Source organism: Notamacropus eugenii, chromosome 1, assembly GCF_028372415.1.
Source record: "Notamacropus eugenii isolate mMacEug1 chromosome 1, mMacEug1.pri_v2, whole genome shotgun sequence".
NCBI classification, from domain to species: domain Eukaryota; kingdom Metazoa; phylum Chordata; class Mammalia; order Diprotodontia; family Macropodidae; genus Notamacropus; species Notamacropus eugenii.
The window spans coordinates 432,077,929-432,101,154 of NC_092872.1; the positions used below are offsets into that span (position 1 = coordinate 432,077,929).

Consider the following 23,226-nt stretch of genomic DNA (forward strand, 5'->3'; position numbering starts at 1 on the left):
AGAGTTAAGCAGAGCAAGGAAAACAATATATCCAACAACCACAACAATGTAAATGGAAAGAATAACCACCACAAAATAACTGAATATTCATATCGTGAAAGTATAAAGAACTAGTTTTGACACAAAGTGAAGATATGAGAAAACATCTCCCCTTGCTCCTTGGCAGGGAGGAAGGGGAGCGTCCATGAATGTAAAATGTTACTTGTACCATCAGATTTTTTAAAAAGTTTTTATCAGTTTTGTTGAATTAAATTTTATTTTCTTAAAAAATGTCTTTGAAAATACGGAATGGCTCTCTGGGACAGAAGGGTTACAAGGTAAAATCTAGGCAGCAGGCTAAAGATGGAAGATATCAACACAAATCTATCATGATAAAATAAAAATTAATTTAAAAAAAATGATGTTTAGCCTGTTAACAAAGTCCAGTGACAAATGCTAAGGAAAAGAAAAAGAAAAAGGGTAGTAGGTTGTTGGGTTTTTTTTTTTAGGAACCTGAATTGTTGGTACGAAGACAATGAACAACATAGAGGGGAGCCTCTCCACTCTTATTTTGTTGTGGTTTTTTTTCTGCCAAGGAGAATGATTTTTGGTTTGGAAAAGGCAGTACCAAAATTGTGAATAAAAAGTTGATTCACAAAATCCTAGAAGAGAAATTTTAAAACCTTCTATATTTCTGTTACTCTTTTATTACTTCCTCAAGGTCACATCATTCTACCAGACCTGATTCTCTGCCTAGCTATGTGAATTTCCTCTCATTGGACCTGTTTTTCTAACCTGTAAAATGGGGAAAAGGATTAAATGGGCTCCAAGGTAGCTAGGTGGCACAGGGGAGCTCCAACGCCTGGAATCAGGAGAACCTGAGTTCAAATTCGGCCTCAGACTTACTAGCTGTGTGACCCCTGGGCAAGTCACTTAACCCTGTTTGCCTCAGTTTCTCATCTGTAAAATGAGCTGGAGAAGGAAATGGGAAACCACCAGTATCTTTGCCAAAAAAAAAAAAAAAATCAAATGAGGTCACGGAGAGAAGGATACGACTAAAAAAAAGACTGAACAATTAAATGAGATGGTTTGTAAAGCTCTTTAGAGCTATAAAAATAATATTATTATTATTTCAATATCGTTATTATTCCGATTCCAAGACATCCTAATCTTCGTACCTTTCTCCGCACCTCTAGGTCTCCATCCTCCGCCCACCCTCCCTTTGTCAATTTCTCCAATTCCTCTGTTACCCAATGAGGTTTCTCCGATTCGTAACTCCGCCTCCCCCGGCTCCGCCCCCGCCGGGCCCTGCACGTAGCTGGTTCCCCGCCCCTCCGCCTCTGCCCTTACTTGGGGCTGGCCCTTCCTCTTATTTCCTCATCCTTCCTCCTGCTTCCTCCCCTGTCCACGGGCCGCAGCTAAGCCGGGGCCGGATCCGGCGGTGAGTGGAGCCTACGAGAGCCGGAGAGGTAGCCCAGGTTGCCGCCGTCCGCCGGGGCCCGGGAGGAACCGTCCGCGGAGCGCCAGCTCTGCCCTGGGCCCCCGCGACCTACGCCAGGGGCAGCTCTGGTAACCTGCACCCAGAATCGAGACCTGGCCCCAATCAGGTCAGCGCCCAAGCCTCCCCAGGTGTCTGTCCCCCTTCCCCTGCCTCCCACGGCCGAAAGTTTCCATTCCCTCTTCCCCTCCCTGGCCCTTCTCCCTCATTTCCTGGCCTCGAATCACTATCTCAAGCCCCTCCCCTTCCCAAACTTGGGGGCCCCTGAAAACGATAGGCCGGACGATTACCCGCTTTGGGCCTGTTTCTCCACTGTAAAATAAGGGAACTGAAATCTAGATTCTTGAGGCCCCTTCCAGCCCAGACACTCTGTATGCTAAGCTCCCTCCGGAGAGCTATGAAATTCTGTGTTCCAAGGTCTCTTCCAACCCTGATGTTATGTATCCTAAGATTTCTTCCAGCCCTGACATTCTGTGTTCTAAGGTTTCCTCCAGCTCTAACATCGTGTTCTAAGATTCTTTTCAGCTCTGATATTGTGTTCCAAGGTCTCTTCCAGCCCTGAAATGTCATTTATTCTAAGCTCTCCAGCTCTGACGTTCTGTGTTCTAAGGTTGGGAAATCCAGCCCAGATATTATATATTTTAAGGTCTCCTCCAGCTCTAACGTTCTGTGTTCTAAGATTTTTTTCAGTTCTAACATTCTGTGTTTCTAAGTTCCTTTCAGCTCTGACATTTTATGGTGTGGACTCCTTTCTAACTTTAATCCTGTGTTCCCATGATAGATTGGGGTTCCCTGAGTCCCTGTAACCCCACCCATCCCCATCCCTTTTCAGATTCACTGGTGTTATTGTCATTACCACCAATTAATTCAAGGGCCTGCTTTGTAACTGCCTGTTGTTAGCTTTTCTCCCCTCACCACTGGCATGCCAGTGGTACGTAGGAGATAAACTCATTTGAATACCAGCCAGAGTACAGTAGAATTAAGAGGGTGAATCTGCAGCTAAAAAAACCTCAGAACTCATCATCCAGATGAAAGCTGCAAAGGTTTGTTAAACACCAAACAAGTGCAGAGTTGATGTGTTAGAGATTTAGGGGATATACTCTGATCTGTGGTAAGAGATACACAGCTTAGGGAACTGGTAGGCTGGTACTGGGGCACAGGAACCCCTGAGCTGAGATAGGAATGGAGGGAATGACAAATGGTAATTGTTTCAAGCAAAGGTGAAAGTATGAGCCAGGGCTAGGAGTCCAAAAAAGAGCTGAATCACTTCAGATTAGGGAGGAGGCCATTTGGGTGGAAGGTAGAGAAGCAAAATTTGTGAAGGCAATAAAACTGGACTTTGCACGCAATTGAGAGCTTAATAAATGTTTGATGTACTGAAAAAGTGAAGCAAGGCTATAAGGGCGTTGGCTATCATATTTACACACCATATTTTAGTAGAGATATTGAGATATAGAGCTAGGTTTTTCTCAGATGAGTGCTGTTGTGTTTGTCCTTTGTTTTTGACGAAGACCATGACATCAGGAAGATGATGACATGGATTTGATTTGAGTGAGGCAGGGCTGTGCAAGATCATCAGACTCACTTTCTCCTCCAGTGCCATCTAGGTCCAGTGGCCAGATTTTCACCAGGACAACTGGAGATGGCCCAGAATGCAATGGGAGACCCTGGCCCTTTTAGGCTAAGGTCTTTTCAGGTTCTCACTTTGGGTGAGGTAATGCCCATTCAGTGAATAGACCTCTTTAAGGAGTAAGTCAGAGGATGGCCTCTTTAATTAAAAAAAAAAAATCAAATTGGGAGGGGAAGACCCTCAGGATTGCTAACCAAAAGAGAAACAGTACTATTTACCTTCACTCTGAGCTGGGAGGGCCCCCAAAACAGCCGTTAAGTGGTGCTTGGACAGGTACTTGCTGTTCAATCTACAAGCTCCAGAGTGAAAAGGGTTTAAGGTTTGGTCTTTGAAAAATATAGCTAGGAAACCCAAATTAACTAGCTTTTGGCCATCAAAATTTATCTTCCTTTGGAGAGGAGAGGATAAGGATGAGGGAGAGGGAGAGGATGAGCTGAATTATCCAACTGGCTGGGTCCCCATTCAGGCAAGGGAACCATGAAAGGTCTCAGAGCTGGGAAGGAATGTAGTTGGAGCTGTGCATTAGAAAGATGACTCTTGGCTGAGTATATTGGCTAAAACGAACATTTGGAGGTTTTTATAAAAGTCCAATGAGACTTGATAGGGCTTGCCTAGAAATGGTAGAGAAGAAAGGAGGAAGATAACTGTGAAAGAGACTGAGGACATAAAATTGAAAGTGCTTGGGAGAACTAATCAGTCCAATCATCAAGACAATCTGGTGTTGGCTAAGAAATACATTGGTGGATTAGTGGAATAGATTAGGTACACAATACACTGTAGGAAATGATCATACTAAACTGATGTTTGATAAACCCAAAGATTCAAGCTTTTGGGACAAGAACTCACTATTTGACAAAAACTGCTGGGAAAACTAGAAAGCAGTTTGGCAGAAACTAGGTATAGACCAACATCTCACACCATATACCAAGATAAGGTCAAAATGGGTAAATTATTTAGACGTAAAGGGTGATACCATAAGCAAATTAGGGGAGCATGAAATAGTTTACCTGATAAGGAAGAATTTATGATCAAACAAGAGACAGAGAGTGTTATGAGATGTAAAATAAATAATTTTGATTACATTAAATTAAAAAGGATTTGCACAAACAAAACCAATGTAGCCAAGATTAGAGGGAAAGCAGAAAATTAGGGGGGAAATATACAGCAAGTTTTCTCTGATAAAGACGTCATTTCTCAAATACATAGTGAGTCAAATTTATAAGAATACAAGTCACTCCCTAGTTGATAAATGGTAAAAGAATATGAATAAGCAGTTTTTAGATGAAGAAATCAAAGCTATTTGTAGTCATATAAAAAAATGCTCTAAACCACTATTGATTAAAGAAATGCAAAGTAAAATAACTCTGAAGTACCACCTCACACCTATCAGGTTGGCTAATATAACAGAAAAGGAAAATTACAAATGTTTGAGGGGATGTGGGAAAATTGGGATGCTAATGCACTGTTGGTAGAGTTGTGAAATGCCATTCTGGAGAGCAATTTGAAACTATGCCCCAAAAGGCTATTAAACTGTGTATAATTCAGCAATATCACAGCTGCATCTTCCTGGCTTAAGACTGATTATCAATAGTAACTGTTGCTGTTTCCCTCCTAGCCTAATGTAGTTATTTTTCTTTGCCTCATTAAAGGGGCCATCTTCTGACTACTTTTTAACTGGCCTATTCACTGAATGGGCGTTGCCCACCCTAAGTGAGTACCTAAATAGATCTTGGCCTAAAGAGACCAAAGTCTCCCATTGCATCCTGAGCCATCTCCAGTCATCCTGATGAATATGTGGTCACTGAAACCAGATGGCTCAGGAGAAGGTGAGGCTGGTGACCTTCCACAGTCCTATCGCTCCAAACAAAGTCAAGTGCAAGTCATGTCATCATTTCTCTGATGGCATAGTCTTCTTCGTCAATAAAGGACGAACACAACTAGGTCTATATCCCGACATGATTTAAAAAAGAAGGAAAAGGACCTATCTATACAAAAACATTTGTAGCAGCCCTTTTTGTGACAGCAAAGAATTAGAAATTGAGGGGATGCCAATGGAGAATGGCTCAACAAGTTGCTGTATGTGATTGTGATGAAATGCTATTGTCTTATAAGAAATAACAAACAGGATGCTTTCAGAAAAACCTGGAAAGACTCCTACAAACTGATGTAAAGTAAAGTGGGCAGAACCAGGAGAACAGTTCATATGGTAACAGCAGTACTGTATGATAACCAACTCTAAATAACTTGGCTGTTCTCAGCAATATCGGGATCCAGAACAATTCCAAAGGACTTAAGGATGAAAAATGCTATCTACCTCTCAGAGAAAAACGTAGAATCTGAATGTAGATCAGAGCATGCTTTAAAAAAAACAAAAAAGTTTATTTTTTGTCTGTGTTTTCTTTCACAGTGTGGCTAATATGGAAATATGTTCTGCATGACTGTACATGTATCAACACATGTATATAACATATATCAAATTGCATGCCTTCTCAAAGAGTGAGGAGGGAAGGAGAGAATTTGTAACTCAGAATTTTAAAAAATAAAGGTTAAAAATGGTTTTTACCTGCAATTGGTAAAAAAAAAAAGTACAATTTAAAACAAACAAAAAAAGAAAGTATTTGGCTAACAATTAGTTATGGGAAGAGAGGAAAAAGTAAAAAATGACAGGGACATTTCAAAAGGAAAAATATTCTCAGACCAAAGAAAAATTACTTTTGAATTTTCCTGTTTGGGAATTATGCCCCTTCTCCTTCCTTGTTTGCTTGAGTTCTCTCATGACTTCTAGGGTAAAGGAGGGCTCTGGATGGTCTCTCCACAGACAGCCTGCTGATTGGATCTGAGTGGGATGGGCACAGTCCAGCCTCATGGAAGAGAAGACCCAGAAAGGTAGAGCATTGGGGATCGCATTGGAAGACTTGGTTAAAACCCAGTTTTGACATTACCTAAAAGAATATTGTTGCCGCCTAGTCATTATAGCCTTCTTGAACTCTTCATGACCCCATTTGGGGTTTTCTTGGCAAAGATACTGGAGTGGTTTGCCATTTCCTGCGCCAGCTTATTTTAGAGATGAGGAACTGAGGCAAACAGGGTTAAGCGATTTGCCCAGGGTCACATAGCCAGCAATAGCTATCTGAGGTGGAATTTGAGCTCAGGTCTTCCTGACTCCGGGGCCCTATCCACTGCATTAGCTAGTTGCCATATCCTAGATGTATGACCTTGGGCAAATTACTTCCTTTCTCTGAGTTTCATTTTCTTCTATAAAATGAGGGTAATAATAGCAACTCTTCCTACTTCATAGTGTTGTTGGAAAGAAAATCCTTTTTATATGGAAAAATAATATAGAATTGGGAACTAGTGTTGTTGCTGGGGACCTCTTCAGGCTTAGGTCTTCCATTTCTATTTCCCAGGACTGGGTGGGGTTTGAAGAAGTCAGGATTAACTTTTAGTTCTCCCCTGTCCCTTTGGAAGTGCCAAGCCTCTATGGCCTTTGTCAGGCTTTAGATTTACCAAAACCAGGGCCTCTCTGGAGATCTGTTCCTGCCCCTGAATAGAGAACAGAAGACCTTTTCCCCTGCCTCCCTGCCCCAGATGAAAACTTTGCCTAACAATCTCTTTCTCCCACATCCTTTACCCCCTTTGCAGTGGAGGAGATGGCCCTGAAGCTGGTTCGGGCTGTGGCTGGTGGGGATGAGAAGATGGCAGTGAGCTGTGCCACCTGGCTGGCAAAGCATCGCGCTCTATTGACACTGCAGCTTAGATCAGAGGTCTATCCCAAACAGGAGATCAAGTAAGTGCTGGACAGTGGACTGGGCAGAAGGGAGAGTTTGTCAGATTGTCTTGTGGTGGGGAGGGCACATTGATCTCTGAGGGAATTCTAATTACTGTCTCTGTGAACTTGGGCAAATGACTGTACCTCTTGGGGACCTTCTCTAAAGCCTTTATAAGTAAGATGAGGGCATTGGGTGAGATGATTAGAAGTAGTTGCTAGGTTGTGCAGTGGTTAGAGTGTGGATCTGGGCTCAGGAAGACCTGAGTTCAAATTCAGCCTCAGATACCTACAAATGGTGTGACCCTGGGCAAGTCTGTCTCAGTTTACTCATCTGTAAAATGAGGATCCAAGGCCTGTTGTTAGGATAAAATGAGAAAATATTTATAAAGAAATTTGCAAACCTTAAAAGAGCTATATATGAATGCTAGCTATCATTATTATCATTACCTTTAGGGTTCCTCTCGCTCCTAAGTTCTAGCTTTCAGATAGGATGGAAGGTAGGAAAGTATCACAATAGGTTAAACTGGTAAAAAAAATAAAAATGTAGAAAAGCTTCCGATTCTGTCCTTTATTCCTAAGGGAGGGACCAGTGTGGGACAAAACTTGAGGGAGAGTCTATCCCAAAAAGATGCTGAGCAGTAGGCTTGATTTTAGCTCAGGAGACAGGGAGAACTTCGCAGTCCAGTCCCTCTAGTACTGTCCCAGGTGGGGATGGCTGTGGTCACTTTTCCTTAATAAGTTGTGAGTTCCCAAAGGGCAAAGGCTCCTTCTGCCTTTGCTCTTGCACAGTCATCAAGGCCAGGGTCAGCCTAACTTAGCAGCTATATTGCTTCCTAAGTTGGACCATGGTGTGAGTGGTTCTGTCCTACATCTCCAGGTTAGTCTCACTGGGAGAAATGGTCCAGATTTGGACACCATATTTTAGGAGGGATATGGAGACAGCATGGTGTAGCTGATAATAAAGTTCCTTTTGAAGTCACTAGGACCTGGGTACAAACAAGCTCCTCTTCTGCTACCTGCTGGCTGTGCGACCCTGGTCAAGGTGCTTGATCTTCTAGTGTCCCAGGAAACTTTCTGAAGAGCACAACTTATGTAACAGATGACTCAGCATTGGTAGAGAAAGTTTCCTTGTTGGGGACACCTTTTACCAATAAAAATCAAAATTCTAGACCTCCTCCCACCCTATCCCTCCCCCCCAAAAAAGGCACATAATCCAAAGCAGGATTATAGGGATAAGAGGGAACTGGAAATCAGGCCCTAGAGGGGAGAGTGACAGAGTCGGAGAAAATATGAGAGAAGAGAGAATGAGAGACACATAGAGAAAGAATTAGAGACGGAATGAGAATGAGAAACAAAAAGAATGGAAGATCGAGAGAGTATATCTGTCAGTCTGTCTTACTGCTGTGCTTGGAACTTGAGCACTTTTGTTGGGATGAGGCCAATGTGACTTTTAACAACAATGATGCCTTTCTATAATACCATACTTTTGTACACACCTTAAGTAAAGAATCAAATTCAGTCCTTTCAATAGTCCCATAAGGGAGGCAGCCTCAAGAGAATTTAAGAGGTCAGATACCTTGCCCAAGGTCACACAGATAAAATGGTGCAGAACCAGGACACCGACCTAGGAACCTTCCCTCCTCCCAGCCTTCCCCGGGCTCTCTCCAGCTGCTTGTACCTGTGGGATCTGGGACCCTGCATGTTTATTTGTTCCAAGAAAAATAGACTGTGACTATGTGTATTATAGGGGTACAGGGGAGAGGAGATTATATTATGTCTGTGTGTGTGGTCAGAGTTTGTCTTCCCAGTGACAGTATTGTCTCCCTACAGGTTATGGGTGGGTGTGGAGGATGCCCAGATGCACACTCTTCACATCTGGCTGATGGTGCAGCCCACTATGACAGTGGCTTCTCTGAAAGATATGGTATGAACAGCTGGGGCTGGTAGCCAGGGCTGGGTTTGGTAGAGCTGGTTTTTAGGAACCAGAATGGGCTTGATCACTGTAGCCAGACTGGATCACTTCCTCAACCTGAGGTTGCCTCAAGGGCACTGTGAGGTTAGGGATTGGGAGAGATATGAAGGGGGCAGGGAGTTCTTCCTCTGCCATAGATACACTCAGTCTAAAGCTGTTTAATCTTAGAGAGAAAATGACTTTTTTCTCCATCTCCATCCCTCATCCTCCCTATCCTTAATACACAACTCCCCACTGACCTCTTCTCCCTTTTCCCAACTTCTTCCTCTCTCCTCCCCATCCCAATCTCCTTTTTTCTCTTCTCCTCCCATTTCCTTCCCTCTCTTATCTTTCCTATCCTCTCTTTTCCTCTCTCTCCCTTTCCTCCTTCCCCACTCTTCCCTTTTCTCCCTACTTCTTTTTTCTCCCACTTTTTCCCCTTTATCCTCCTCTTTTCCTTCTCTCTTCCTCTTCTCTTTTCCTACCTTCTTTCCCTCTCTTGCTTTTTCCCTTTTCCCCACTGGCCAGGTCTTTCTGGACTATGGCTTTCACCCAAGCCTGCAGAGGTGGGTAATTGGCCAGCGGCTGCCCCGTGACCAGGACACACTTCATTCCTATGGGGTGAGACAAGATGGCGACAAGGCTTACCTCTACCTCCTGTCTGCCCACCACACCCAGCTTAGCCAGCAGGAGCTACAGCGCCAGCGGCAGCTCCGGGTTCTAGAAGGTAACAATTCTGGGGGCCAGTCCTAGGCTCTGAGACTGAATCTGGGGACAACTAGGAGAGGACATGAGGGCATCTTCCATTCTGTCCACATAATATGTAGCTAGAATATATGGGTTGGGAGCCAGGAAACCCAGGTTTGAATTCTGTTTGTGCCATTCCACTCTCTGGTCCTCTATTTCCTTATTTGTAAAATGGAAGAAATACTACCTAGGCCTTTTTCAGGTGCAGGGCAGGATCATATGAGCTACTTGATGGATAAACCGTGATGGGGATGGGGATACAGATGGGGTGCCTCTGATGCCTCTTCTCCTTTGCAGACTTGGGCTTCAGAGACCTTGCTCTACAGTCTCGAGGTCCACAAGAGCCCCGAGCTATGGAATCTCAAGAAAAAGTCCCCCCTGAGGATGCTGGAACTACTGCTCCCTCTACTGTGGAAGCAGCCCCTGATCCCTCTGTGGTAAGGGATTGACTGCTCCTGCCTGTCCTCTGGCCCTCACCACTGAAACCCTCTTACCAAGCCAACCCTTTTCCTGCGTCTTTGAGTCCCATTCGTAGTATCAGTCCATTAAGCCTCACTGGTAAATGCTTGCTACGTGCCAGACACTCTTCTAAGTGCTGAAGATAAAATTACAAAGATTGAAACAATATCTACGTTTAGGGAGCTTAACATTTTCATGGGGAGGCAGTGAGGAAGGGTATGTGTATAATACTTTATATATATACAGGTTAAATGTAAAGAGAATATATATAAAGTACAAGATATTTGGGGAGGGAGGGCACCAGCAGTTGGGGGGACCAGGAGAGGCTTCATGTGGAAGGTGGTACCTGAGCAGCATCTTAAAGGAAGAATTCTTTAGGATACAAGTTTGAAGAAGGGGATTTTCTGGGGGGTGGGGGTGATAATGAATTCATTTTTGGACAGGTTGAGTTTAAGATTTCTCCAGGAAATCCAGTGTGAAATGTCCATTAGGCAATTGGTGATTTGGTACTGAATCTCAGAGACTGGGAGAGACTGGGGCTGGATATATAGATCTGGGAGTCTTCTGTATAGTGATGATAATTCAACTCATGGGAATTGATGAGATCACCAAGAGGGAGAGTATATATAAAGATAAAGGAAGATGAGCCAAGACAGAGCCTTGGAGAACACTCAGAGTTGGGGGCTTGATATGGATGACCAGTCAGAGAAGGAGAGGTCGAAACGTAGAAAGAGAGAGTAGATAGGTAGAAAAGAGAACCAGGAGACAGTAGTGTCATGAAACTCCAGATGATTTTCTCTATCCACCGTGCTTCATAGCTGCCCAAGCAAGAGGCGTAGATAGTTGGGTTTTTTTTAGGAGTTTGGCAGTGAAAAAGAAAGGAGGAACATAGAACAGGATCTTGGCTGGATAGTGGTCTAGTGAAGGTTTTTTAAATATTTTGAAGAAGTAAAGCATGTTTGAAAGTAGGGAAGGACCTAGTAGATAGGGAAAAGTTGACAATTCCTGAAAGGTGGGAATGATTGAGGATGCAGCGTACTGGAGAAGATGAGAGGCTAGGATCAAGGGTTGCTGTAGAAGGTTTGGCATTGGGAAGGAGAAGGGCCACCTCTTTGTCAGAAACTAGAGGGGAAAAGGAGAGTGCGAGAGATGATATCAAGGGGGTTTGAGATGAGGAGAGAAGATAGAGCTCACATATAATAGCTTCAGTTTTCTCAGGAAAGTAGGTGGCAAAAACAGCTGCCTTCATGGAGAGTCAGGCTGCCTAGCATCCCCAAATCCACTCCAGCAAAAACCTGAAATTCATACCAGACTGAACCAAGAAATTCAATGAGAAACCATACTAAGGGATTTTCTTCCACCCTAGAAGGGCACAGAAAGTCAATGAGGATCCCCTAGGCAATTGTAAAGGGGCTGTCAGGGCAACCTTATAGCCCAACCCAATAAGCCAGTGGAGGGCTAGAGACTTGTATAACTTGCAGGGTCTTGTGTCTAGAGACAGCAGCTACCAGAGTGGGCCTGAGATGCCATAGTGGGTCCTGAGGATCCAGCATTCTGAACCTCACAGATCCTGGGTTGAGGATGAGGTGTGGGTGCTTAATCCTGGGAAGATGAAGTCAGCCCAGGAACTCAGGGGATCCAGAGAGAAAGCAGGAAGGAATGACTACCCCACTAAAAAATACAGCTGGCCCACAGCTCTGATCAGGAACTAAAGATGGAAAAATGAGTAAATCAAAGAAGACGCTAATCCAAATAAAAAATATTGTGAATCTAGAGATCCCAAAAGAAGAAGCAGGTGGTTCCATAACAGATTCAAGCACAGACTCATGTTAAAAAAAAAAAAAAGGATTTTCTGCAAAGATTACATGAATAGCTAGAAGAAATGAAGCAGGACATTTTTAAAAAATGGGATAAAAGCTGTGGAGTAAAGAATTGGAAGGAGAATAAATAGCTTAGAAGAGAAAATTATAAACTTTACCCAAGTAACAGATTCTCTGTAAACTGGACTATACCAAACAAAAATCATTGACTTGATAAGATAGCAGGAAATATGGAATAAAATCAAGTTTTTTTCAATAAAAGAAAATAGATGATATCTGATATAAAAGAACAGCTGGACTTGGAAAACAAATGAAGTAGAGATAATTTAAAATTATTGGGCTCCCAGAAAACCAAGTTTTGACGGAATGAAAAAGCCTGGACCTGTAAAAACTGTGCAGATCTATTAGAACCAGAGGGCAAAGTGAAGATATGAGGAATCCACTGGTTACCTTCTGAAAGGAACCCCCAAAGTCCTGGGAATTAATGCTGTAGCCAAACATCCGTGTAAAAAAAGAGACTGCAAGTATCCAGAAAGATACTAAGGAACCACAGTTAGGATCACACAAAACCTGGAAGGTTTTATGAAAAATTAGAGATCTTGGTTTGCAGTATTCCAAAAGGCAAAAAAATATCAGCTTATAGCCAAGAGTATCATTACCACAAGGGGAAAATGGACATTTGGTGAAATAGAGGATTTTCCAGCATTTCTGATGAAAAGATCAGCACTGAGTAGGAACTTTCAAGTGCAAATGTAAGCATCAGGAGGAAACCTGGAAAAGGTACATTCCTTTGAGCGTTTGGAAGGGTCTGTGTAGGATGTGGTAGTGATAATATTCTGAAGAAGGAAAAGAAACAAGTATCTTTTCAGAACCTTAATGTCTTCTAAGGATATTGAGGGAATTAAATGAAAAAACAGAGGTCTAGCGGTGGATTACTAATGAACAGAGGATTTTAAGAGTGGGGAAAAGAAAGGACAGTAAAAGAAACAGACTTAAAGGAAAAAGAATAGCATAGAACATACCATTTCTTATAATTGAGTCTGTGAAAAGAGGAGACAAACATGGAGGGAAAAGGCATCAGATAAACCTCACTTTAATCCGAAATAGACAAAGATTGAATACCCACAAATAATTTGATATAGAAATACATTAAACTTAACAGGGAAATAAAAGAGGATGGGAGTCATTAAGAGGAAGTATAATTTGAGGAGGGGGCTTGCGTGGGGCGGGACAGTGACAAGCAGAACAAACTTTCTGAGCCTGAAGGGGGAACTAAAAGGAAAAGAACTAGAATGTAAGGGGTGCCCGTTAATTTGAAAATGGCCGAACAACTGTGGTATGTGAATACAATAGGATATTAGTGCTCTGTAAGAAATGACTAGGGGTTTATACGGAATGCTGGCTAGTGTAACCCATTGTAGAATCAAGTGAGCAGAACCAGGAGAAGAGTTTTTACAAGAACAACAACATTGTAAAGAAAAACAACTATGAAAAACTTAAGAGCTCTGATCGATCCAATGACCAACATTGTCTCCAGAGGACCTATGATGAAGCATGTAACCTACCTCCTAAATGAAAAGTGATGGACTCAAGGTACAGAAAGAGACACACATTTTTGGTCCTGATATCTGTGTGTATTCATTTTGTGTGACAATGCTTATTTATTATGAGGTGGTTTTTTTTTGTTTTTAAATTGGGGATAGAGGTAGAGGATGGTTAGCAATACTGATGTCCCCCCACATGCATAGAAGACATCAAAATGGAAGAAACCTAGATAAAAGGATCATTTTGACAGTAATGTGTGGAATTTATTATATATTTTAAAAATACTTTGAAATAGAGATCATGGTTTTGGAAACAGTTTTTGTGTATGTATGTAAAAATGCTTTTTTTTTTTTTTGGTGTCTAAGTTCAAAATAAAAGAAATTTTAAAAACTTAAGAAGCAAGGCCCTCAGCTGAGGGGGAGAGGGATGAGGGAGGTGTGGGAGTCTTGATAAGAGAAGGTTTGGAATAAATTCTTTGAGACAGTACAGTGAGGGCTCAGTTGGGTAACATGAATTTATAATATATCCAGTCGCCAGCCTGTGGATTTCCGAATCTCCATTCAGGAAGAGAAGAAACTAGTGTTTACTAAGGCTTACTATATGCCAGGCACTAAGTAGGGGCAGAGGGGAATAATCTATGACTGAGGTTTGTCAAGGGCTGAACAGTGAGTGATAGGAGAAAGGATTAGAGAAGAGAGCACAGAACGGGGTGAATTGACTGGAGTGATGACTGGAAAGGGAGGTACGAGAATTCAGAGCAAGGGTAACAACCTGAGTAAGCCTTGAGGGGGTGGAGGAAGTGGTGGTTTGGATGAGGGGTAAAGGATTGATTTAGTAGGGGTTAGTCTTAGAGAGATGGAATGTTAGAAAGCTATGGTCAGATGGGGGAACGTCACTTGTGGGTAATGGTAAGCTGAGTGTGTGACCATCCCTATGTGGCTGAAGTAGAGTAAACTGTAGGTCATGAGAATTGAGAGGACCGAGGAATTGGGAGGTTAAGAAATGTGGAAGTTGAAATCCTCTAGTATAAGAGTGGGAGTGGAAAAGAAGATCATGTGGGCCAGGTGATAAACTTGAGACAGGAGGGAGAGTGGCTTGGGGGCTGGTACCCAGCGGCCGCCGCCAAGATCTGGACTGGCTAGAAATATTTTATCACACCCTCCTTCCCTCTTCCTGCCCAGGCTGGCTGGGAATGTCCAGGGTGCACTTTTGTCAACAAGCCCACCAGGCCAGGCTGTGAGATGTGCTGTGAGGCTAGACCCGAAGGTTACCAGGTGCCCAGCTCCTACCAGCCAGATGAAGAGGAGCAGGCCCGGTTACAGAATGAGGAAGATGGCCTGCGGCAGTACCACCTGGTAGGTCAGGGAGGACCCCAGAGTCCTCGGGGAATGTCCAGGCTGGGATCCCTCCCTCTGTTCCCCTCATTTGAACCCCTCAGGAGCAGATCTGTCCCACATCAAGGAGATTTTTCCAGGCCCTTCTTGCTCTGACCATAACAAAAGGTATTCTGCTTAAGAGAAATCAGGGTGGATTGAGAAGTCATTGGGTCATAAGCCTGCATGGCCTGTGGACTTGTGGATTTGCTTGTTTTGCACATTCTTTACAGCAAAGGCTGCCTTCTGAGCCTGACCCTCAAAAAAACTGCCTCAGGAATGCATGGGCACTAGGAGACCTGAGTTCAAGTCTAAACTATGCCCCGAATGTAGCAATGTAGCACATTCTCTCTGTATACTGTGCTTCTCTTAATACAGTCTGAAAGTGATCCTTGGCTTTTTTAACTGGTACATCATACTACTGATTCATTTTGTTGGAGCTTGTGGTCAGCCCAAACCCTCAGTTTTTTTCCCACATCTATTTCTATGTGGCCAGATCTTCCCTGTCCCGGATGAGTGCAGTTGTTTTTTTTAACTGAAAGTCTAAGAATAGAACTTGGTTTGGAGGAAACAACCTCACAGGTTGGAAGGATCCTGGACAAGAAGTTAAGACACTTGGGCAAGGTTCCTCAGCAAACTGTACCCTGGAGGCCAAATCCGACCTCACACCTGGTTCTATACTGCCTGGAATTTTTAAACAAAATTTTCTTGTATTTAAAATTACAGAAACCAATTCAGAAGTAAGAACATGTACAAAAATAGGCAAATAGCTTGATTTGGCACTTTGGGTATAGTTTGTAGACCTCCTGCACCAGGATTTTAGTCCTTGGAATTATGAAGGCTTAGTATGTGACCATGGGCAAACCACTTTCCCTTACTTAGCCCCCTTTTCCTAATGTGTAAGAAAAAGGGATTGGATTAAAGTCTCTAAGATCCCATCAAGCTCAGACATTTGTATTTTTTTTAAGAAAAATATTTTATTTATCCTTTTTTAAAATAAACATTACTGTTACTTTTCCATGTCCCTCACCCTAAGAGAATCTTCACTTATAGTTAATTAAGTAAAACAAACTGGAAAACATTGAACTTGCCTCATTGCACACCCATAGGCCTGCACTTCTTCAAGGAGAGGAAGCAGAGGCCTGCTTTCCCACTGATCCTTTGGAATTAAGATTGGTTGCTGAATTTCTCAGAGTTCAAATGTCTTTAAAAATATTTTTTTTGTTCTGAGCTTAATCACCAAAGAGTGCACCTCTCAGTATACAAAGAATGACAAAAAAGGACTCTCATTCTGTCTCTCTGCATATATATATATATATATGTATGTGTGTGTGTGTGTGTGTGTGTGTGTGTATACATATGAACTGTTACATAATTGTGGTAGGGGGGTTTTAAATCAATTTTTATTGATACCTCTTGTTTTCACATCAACAACAAATCATGACTTTTTGGTGATGTTTTTCATCATGTTATTGTTGTCTTTATGTAAATTGTTTTTTGTAATAATTGCATCGATATCTTTTGTTTTTGTTACCTACTTTTCCCAAAATATTCCTATCATACCCCCTTTCCAGAGAGTCATCTCTTATAATAAAGAATAAAAAAGAGGGAAATTCCATCAAAACTAATGACCCATCAAAAATGTCTGATATTGTATGGAGTATTCCATACCCATAGTGCCCCACCTCTGCAAACAAGAGGGGCGGGTGCTGTGGCCGGGGCCAAGCTTGGTTATCAAAATGATTTCATGGCATTTAGTTTTGATTATTTCAGTGCTGCTCTTTCCATTTTCGTTGTTGTAGTTGTGATGGAGGGGTTCGCTCTGTAGTAGTTCATACCAACTTTCCCCAGTTTCTCTGCATCCTTCATATCCATCACTTCTCGTAGGGCAATAATATTCCATCACATCCACATACCATGTTTTGTTCAGCCATCCTCCAGTCCATTGGCACCCACCTTTCTTCTGGTTCTTTGTGGTCCCCAAAAGTGCTGCTATAAATATTGGAGTAGGTGGGGAATCTTTCCAAAGCTCTCCCTTTGGCCTCCTGGTCTGATGGCCTGTGTTCCGAAGTCTTCTCTGTCCAGCAGTCTTATAACGCTGACAAAAGAATGAGTCTGGGAAAGGGGGAGGGAGTGGGATATTAAGGGAAAATGTAGGCTCTGTCAGAACAAAAGATATCCATACAAACTGAGTTAAATAACAATGAAAGGAGGCTATTCTGATCCGACAGATGCATAATGAACCCGTGCTGCCTCTCAGGTGATCCTGTTCCTTCCCAGGGACCTTAGCTCTCTGTCTCGCTATGACTCCTTTCTCTCATTTGCTCAGAGGAAGCAGCAGCAGCAGGAGGGGAACTACCGTCAGCTCCTGCAGCTGGACCAGCGGAGCCTCGTGCTGAGCACGGAGGCAGTGGAGTGCCCCATCTGCTACTTGTCCCTGGGGCCTGGCGAAGGAGTTGTCCTGCGAGAGTGCCTTCACTCCTTCTGCAAGTACGGCCCGGCTCCCTCCCACCTGCGCTCTGCCAGGCCGGCCTGGGCTATTCCCTGCTGATGGCCAAGCCTGGGACGGGGCCTGGAAGGAAGAGACTTGTCCCCGGTCCAGTCCCAAAGCCTGAGGGGTTGGAGCAGAGTGTGGGGGTAGGACAGTACCACTCAGCCCTGGCTCCCAGAATCCCAGGTGGAAGGGACCAAAGGTCACCTAGAGCCATGGGTGCCGGAGCAGAACCCCCTCCCTGACAAGTGGTCATGGAGGCTACACTCTCACATTACTGAGAGGCGGTCTCTTCTACTCTAGAGCTGTTCTAATCAGTAGGAAGTTTTAACTTACATCAAACCCCACACGTCCCGGTAACTTTCCTTCCCCTCCCATCTGGTTCTTTGTTCTGGGTTGAAGCTGTTGGAAGACACAGCTATCATAGGCCGTCAGCATCCCTAGTACCTTATAATCACAACTCCTGTTGTTATAGAATCTTGAGTTTACAAAGTGCTTGCTCCATAACAGTCGTGTGAGTTGGATATTTCAAGTATTATCCCCACTTTACTGATGTGAGCCCTAAGGCTTAGTAATACAGCCTTGGAGTCAAGGAGTCTTGGGTTCGAATCCTGCCTCTGACACTCTGTGATCCTTGGCAAATCACTTTCTAGGTCTCAGTTTTCTCATCTGTGAATTGGGGATAATGATAGTGCCACCTCCCTGAGTGGTTCTGACAAGCAAAGAGTTATTTCTAAAGTACTTCATAAGTCTAGAAGCATTGGATGTTTGGCTATTGTTATCATTCTTAGTCTTGTCCAGAGAAGTACTAATTAACTGTCTTGTCCTGACTCGTTATCAGCTCAGGGATTTACCCCAGGTGTCCAGATTCTAATTGTAGAAGGTTTTCTACTAGGCTGCACTGCCTGTCTTTAAACTTCTAGGGCCCCCCCTTGTCCCTTCTGCTCTCCTTATCTCCTTCTCCTCCACTCCTTTGCCAGGGACTGCCTTCAGGGCACAATCTTGAATAGCCAGGAGGCTGAGGTGTCATGCCCCTACATTGATGACACCTACTCCTGCCCAGGGAAGCTGCAGGAGAGAGAGGTCCGAGCGGTAAGTTCTGGGGGGGTGGCGCACCTCAGGGGCTGAAGATGAGGGAGGGACCAGGGACTGTGAGGAACTCACAACCTCTCTGTGGCAGCTGCTGGTACCATGGATGGAGTGCAAGGCATGAGTTCAGACACTAGCTGTGTGACCCTGGGCAAGTAACTTAACCTCTGTGTCTCAGTTTCCTCACCTATAAAATGGGGATAATAATAGCACCTGACTCTCAGGATTGTTATAAGGATCAAATGGGAAGATAAAGCACTTAGCACAGTACTCAGCACTTGGTTGACCTTATGGGAATGTTAACTATTATATCACTGTTTTTATTACTTGTGGTACTACCATCTGATCACTAGTTGTGATAAGAGCTGTGGACGGAGAACAGAGACCTAGCCCTGCCCCTTGTCATCAGGGAGCTCATGGTCTTGTTGGGGAGACAAAACACACACAAGGACAGCATCCAATTAAGGGCCAAAGGTGTCTAATGCATAGTCAGGGATATGGGAGCTCAGGTCACAGGAAACAGGAGGGATAATCCAAGCTGAGTATTGAATGAGTAATATTCAGAGAGGAGAAGGGAAGTATCCCAGGCCAGTAATTCCGCCAAGTATTATAGAATTCTAGAATCTCAGAGCCAGAAGGGAACTCGGAGGTCATCTCATTAAGAGGTGGTTGGGTACAGTGAAAAGAACCTTGGATTTGGAATGTATTTAAGACCTAGGCTTACTTAAATTCTGTCTCAGCTGCCTGCTATTTGGATAAAGCACTTCAATTCTCTGGGCCTCCATTTTGTCATCTGTAAAGTGGGGGCAGAGGGTTAGGCTAGATGGCCTTTTAAGGTTCCTTCCAGCCCTGGATCTACATTCCTGTGATTCTTATGACAAGTAGTCATCCAGCCTTCTCTGGAAGAGCTCCCAGCATGGAGAGGCCCTCTGTCCTGGGGAAGCCTTTGGGACAGCATTGAAATATCAAGTTACAGATTAATGGAGCCCTCAGAGGTGGGTGGAGTTAATCTGGGAGGGCTTCCCGGATGGGTGACTGCTGAAAGACACCTTGTGTCTGGGACAGGCGGCCTCCCCAGTGAGGGTAAGTTGTTATGGCAGCTCCTGAGCCCGGAGGACTATCAGCGCTTCTTGGACCTGGGCATCTCCATCGCTGAGAACAGAAGTGCCTTCAGCTATCACTGCAAGACCAATGACTGCCGAGGCTGGTGCTTCTTTGAGGACGATGTCAACGAGTTCACTTGTCCTGTGTGTGGGCACGTTAACTGTCTGCTCTGCAAGGTCAGGATCCTCCCTCCACCCCCACATCCCACATCCAGCCTGGAAGGGGTCAGATGATCCCGCAACCCAACACCCCAGACCCTCCCTGCCAGTCGCCTCACCTGCCCTTACTCATTCAGGAGACTGCTAAAGGGAGGCTAGATTACTCAATTCATCCCTCCTATGTTTGGGGAGAGGGGAGGGAAAAAAAGCTACACCTATTTCCTACTCAGGGTAGATCAGAAGCATCCTCTTCATGTAACCAGACTCCATTTCCTAATTGGAAGAGCAGAAGCCCAGAGTTAAGGTGAAGGAGGGTGGAGAGACAGGATGAAATGAGGCCCAGGGCCATGGCCCAGAGGAAGCACAGACCCCTTTACCATTACAAATACACATGGGGCTGTTACTGTGGGACCCAGCAAGAGAGAAGCTAGTGGTTCTTTTAGCAAAACAATGTTACCACCATCACCACTCATAAAACCACTGAATCCCACCATAGGACATTAGGGTCTTATAGCTCTAGGGCAGGGGTTTTTAACCTGGGCTCTGTGACTTTGTTTTGAAAAAATCTCAGTAACTATTTCAAAATAATTTGTCTCCTTATAATCCTATGGGATTTTATTTTATGCATTTAACAACATTCTGAGAAGTGCTTCACCAGACTGCCCAAATGGGGTCCATGATACACAAAAAGCTTTAATAATCTTTGATTCTAGAGACAGCAGCATCTCTGGGGATGCCCAGGGCCCTTGAGAAATGAGCTCTCTAACTCTGAGGAAGCTGGGTTGGAAAAGATCTGAAAAAAGGGATGCTAGTAGGAGCTAGGCCCCTGCAGGTGTCCAGCTGGCCATAGCATAGGGGTTACAGCTAGGGGAGCGTACTGGCCCCAGGGCCTTTCCTACTTTGCAAAATGTCCTTCAGAAGCCTGAGAGTGAGGATGTCAGAGAGGAGCAGGCCAGCTTCCAGGGGACAGATTCTGATGGGCTGCTTCCCTCCACCCACAGGCCATACACGAGAACATGAACTGCAAGGAGTACCAAGATGACCTCGCCCTGAGGGCGCAGAATGATGTAGCTGCCCGGCAGACCACAGAGATGCTCAAGGTGAGGGCAGGGATGGGCACTGCTCCCATTATCTCTCCCAGCTCTGATGTCCTGAGTCTTCACCTCAGTCCTACCCCCTTCCCCTCTCCAGTTCTATTTTTCTATCTGTAACAGGAGAGGGGCTAGATGCTAGACTTGATGGTCCCCAAAGTCCTTTCTGGTTCTAAAATGCAATGGTTCCCATTCAGGGAAGAAATGGCATTTGAACTTGGCCTTGGAGGGTGGGTGGGCCCTGGCTAATAATAATGGCTCACATTTCTGAAAGTGTTTTAAGGTTTATAAAGCACTACTGTCACAACTGCCTTGTGGGGGGGGGGGGGTAGTGTAAGAATCCCCATTTTATGAATGAGGGAAAAAACGTTCAAAGAAATTAAATGATTTGCACCATGTTCACTGAACTAGAATCATAGCCAGGGCTTGAACTTTGGAGTTCAATATGTAAAAAACTAGAGAGTTGGGGCAAGTAAACTGGCAAAAGGAACAGCATGAGCAAAGGAAGGGAGGTAGGAATTAAAATGAATTCATTGAAAACATAGGTGATATAGGGGAAAGAGCGCTGCCTTTAAAGTCAAAAGATCTGGGTTCTAATGGGAACTCTGTTAGCATGTGGGGTCACTCACAATCTGTCTGACCTTGAACTATTTGTTTCTTCTCTGTGAGCCACACTTTCCCCATCTCTAAAATGAGGTGGTTGGACAAGAATCGGGTGGGGAACCTGGAGTAGATGATAGCTAACATTTAACCGCACTTTAATATTTACCAAGCTCTTTACAAATATTATCTCATTTAATTCTCCAGTAACCCTAGGAGGAGAGTGCTGCTATTATCCCCATTTTACAGATGAGGAAACTGAGGCAGACAGCTGTTAACTGACTTGCCCATGGTCACACAGCTAGAAAGAAGTATCCAAGGCTGGATTTGAACTCAGGACTTCCTGACTACTTCTAGTTCTAGATCCTGCCCACTGTATCACCCTGCTGTTTCTTGAGAGCTAAGGTTTCTTCTAGCTTTAAATTTTACAATCTTAGGAAGCTTTGTGTGGGTTCTATGCTTGGAGTTAAGAGAAAATACAGTTATAATCCTTGTTCTCCATGAGGATGAAATCAAATAGAGGAGGATGAACTGTGTACATAAATAGGATACCAGTTGGGCTTTGTGATAGAGGCCCAGGTCACCCAGAGAGACCTGAGAGGTTTAAGAGAGAAGAGAACACTTACAGCTGGGAGGAAGCAGGGTAGCCTTCACGGAGGAAGTGGTATATGAACTGAGCCATAAAGGACAGGACGGACATGAACCCAGCAGCGAGAGGGGCGGGGGAAGCTGAGGCCAGCAAGGGGAGAAGCACTAGGAATGTCCACTACCCTCGTTTTCCAGATGAGAAACTGAGATGGAACTAGTCGGGAGAAGGTGGAGCTGTAGGTTCCTGTGCCTTCTGTGGGCAAGGGAACTGCAGGCAGCCTAGTAGAGACCCCTGGGACTGGAATCAAGAGACTTGGTTGGCTTCTAGTCTACACTAACTCTGCTACCAACTCTCAGGGTGACCCCGGGGCTAGGTCACTTTCCATTTCTGGGCTTCAGTTTCCTCACCTGGAAAAGGGAGAACATAATCCTCAGACTCACAAATAGAGCAGTGTGACCAGGGCTTTAACCTAGGGTATCAAAATTTAGTGGTTGTGTCTCTTCAACAGGCGGAACCAGCTGAGCTCAGCTCCTAGTTTAGCAAAATTGTTGCAATGGTAAGATGCCAGGTGGAGCACTTCCTTCTCCTTCTCCCTCACCTACTGTACTCTGAAGCCCATAGATTATACAGCACTAGGCCCCCCTGCCCAAGCTCCACTTAAGGGCTGATTTCTGGACCCAAGAGTGATTATCGTAGTAACTTGCTGTTTCCCTCCCAACTTGATTTAGTTATTTTTTCTTGGGCTCATTAAAGGGTCCATTCCCTGACTGCTTCTTAAACAGGCCTATTCACTGAGTGGACGTTACCTCACCCTAAGTGAGTACCTGCAAAGACCTAGGCCCAAAGGGCCCAAGGTCTCCTAGTGCATCCTGGGTCATCTCCAGTCATCCTGATGAATATCTGGTCACTGCATTCAGATGGCTCTGGAGGAGAAGTGAGGCTGGTGGCCTGCACAGCCCTCCCTCACTCAAAACAAAGTCAAGTGCAAGTCATGTTATCATTTCTCTGATGGCATGGTCTTCTTCAGCAACAAAGGATGAACACAACACCTCAAATGATTTCCTCTCTGCCTTGGTCCCACCCTGTCCCCTGTCACTTTGGCAGCCTCCCTAGCTCCAGCAGCATGGTGTAAGATTTGGGGGTTATGGGGGTCAGTTGATCTGACCTGGAGGTCTGTCTGTTGTCTTCATCCTTATACTCTCCTGCCCTCCCCCAATTGAATTAGCCAGGGCTGAGTTTTGTGGTGTCTTCCCTGAAGGGAATAGCATTTCTGGTTCTGACTCTGGTAGCCCTTGCATAACCTCATCTCCCAGTGCCATTGTGAGAGAAGCAT

General features: G+C 44.3%; 1 protein-coding gene across 3 annotated transcripts in view; it reads left to right on the plus strand.

Annotated features, from left to right (window-relative positions):
* Window positions 1-1,307: 1,307 nt before the first annotated feature.
* The window catches only part of RBCK1 (RANBP2-type and C3HC4-type zinc finger containing 1), a 33,520-nt gene continuing 11,601 nt past the window's right edge, over window positions 1,308-23,226 (plus strand). Inside the window, exons 1-11 of one of the 3 annotated variants that reach the window (XM_072631669.1) lie at window positions 1,308-1,586; window positions 5,926-5,993; window positions 6,750-6,894; window positions 8,707-8,800; window positions 9,356-9,554; window positions 9,872-10,011; window positions 14,580-14,753; window positions 17,101-17,261; window positions 18,243-18,354; window positions 19,452-19,631; window positions 20,615-20,713. In XM_072631669.1, the coding sequence (XP_072487770.1) occupies window positions 5,972-5,993; window positions 6,750-6,894; window positions 8,707-8,800; window positions 9,356-9,554; window positions 9,872-10,011; window positions 14,580-14,753; window positions 17,101-17,261; window positions 18,243-18,354; window positions 19,452-19,631; window positions 20,615-20,713 (1,326 nt within the window). In that variant the 5' untranslated portion in view covers window positions 1,308-1,586; window positions 5,926-5,971. Of the gene's footprint in view, window positions 1,587-5,892; window positions 5,994-6,749; window positions 6,895-8,706; window positions 8,801-9,355; window positions 9,555-9,871; window positions 10,012-14,579; window positions 14,754-17,100; window positions 17,262-18,242; window positions 18,355-19,451; window positions 19,632-20,614; window positions 20,714-23,226 lie in introns of all 3 variants that reach the window. The other 2 variants (XM_072631671.1, XM_072631670.1) reach the window with 2 other exon arrangements.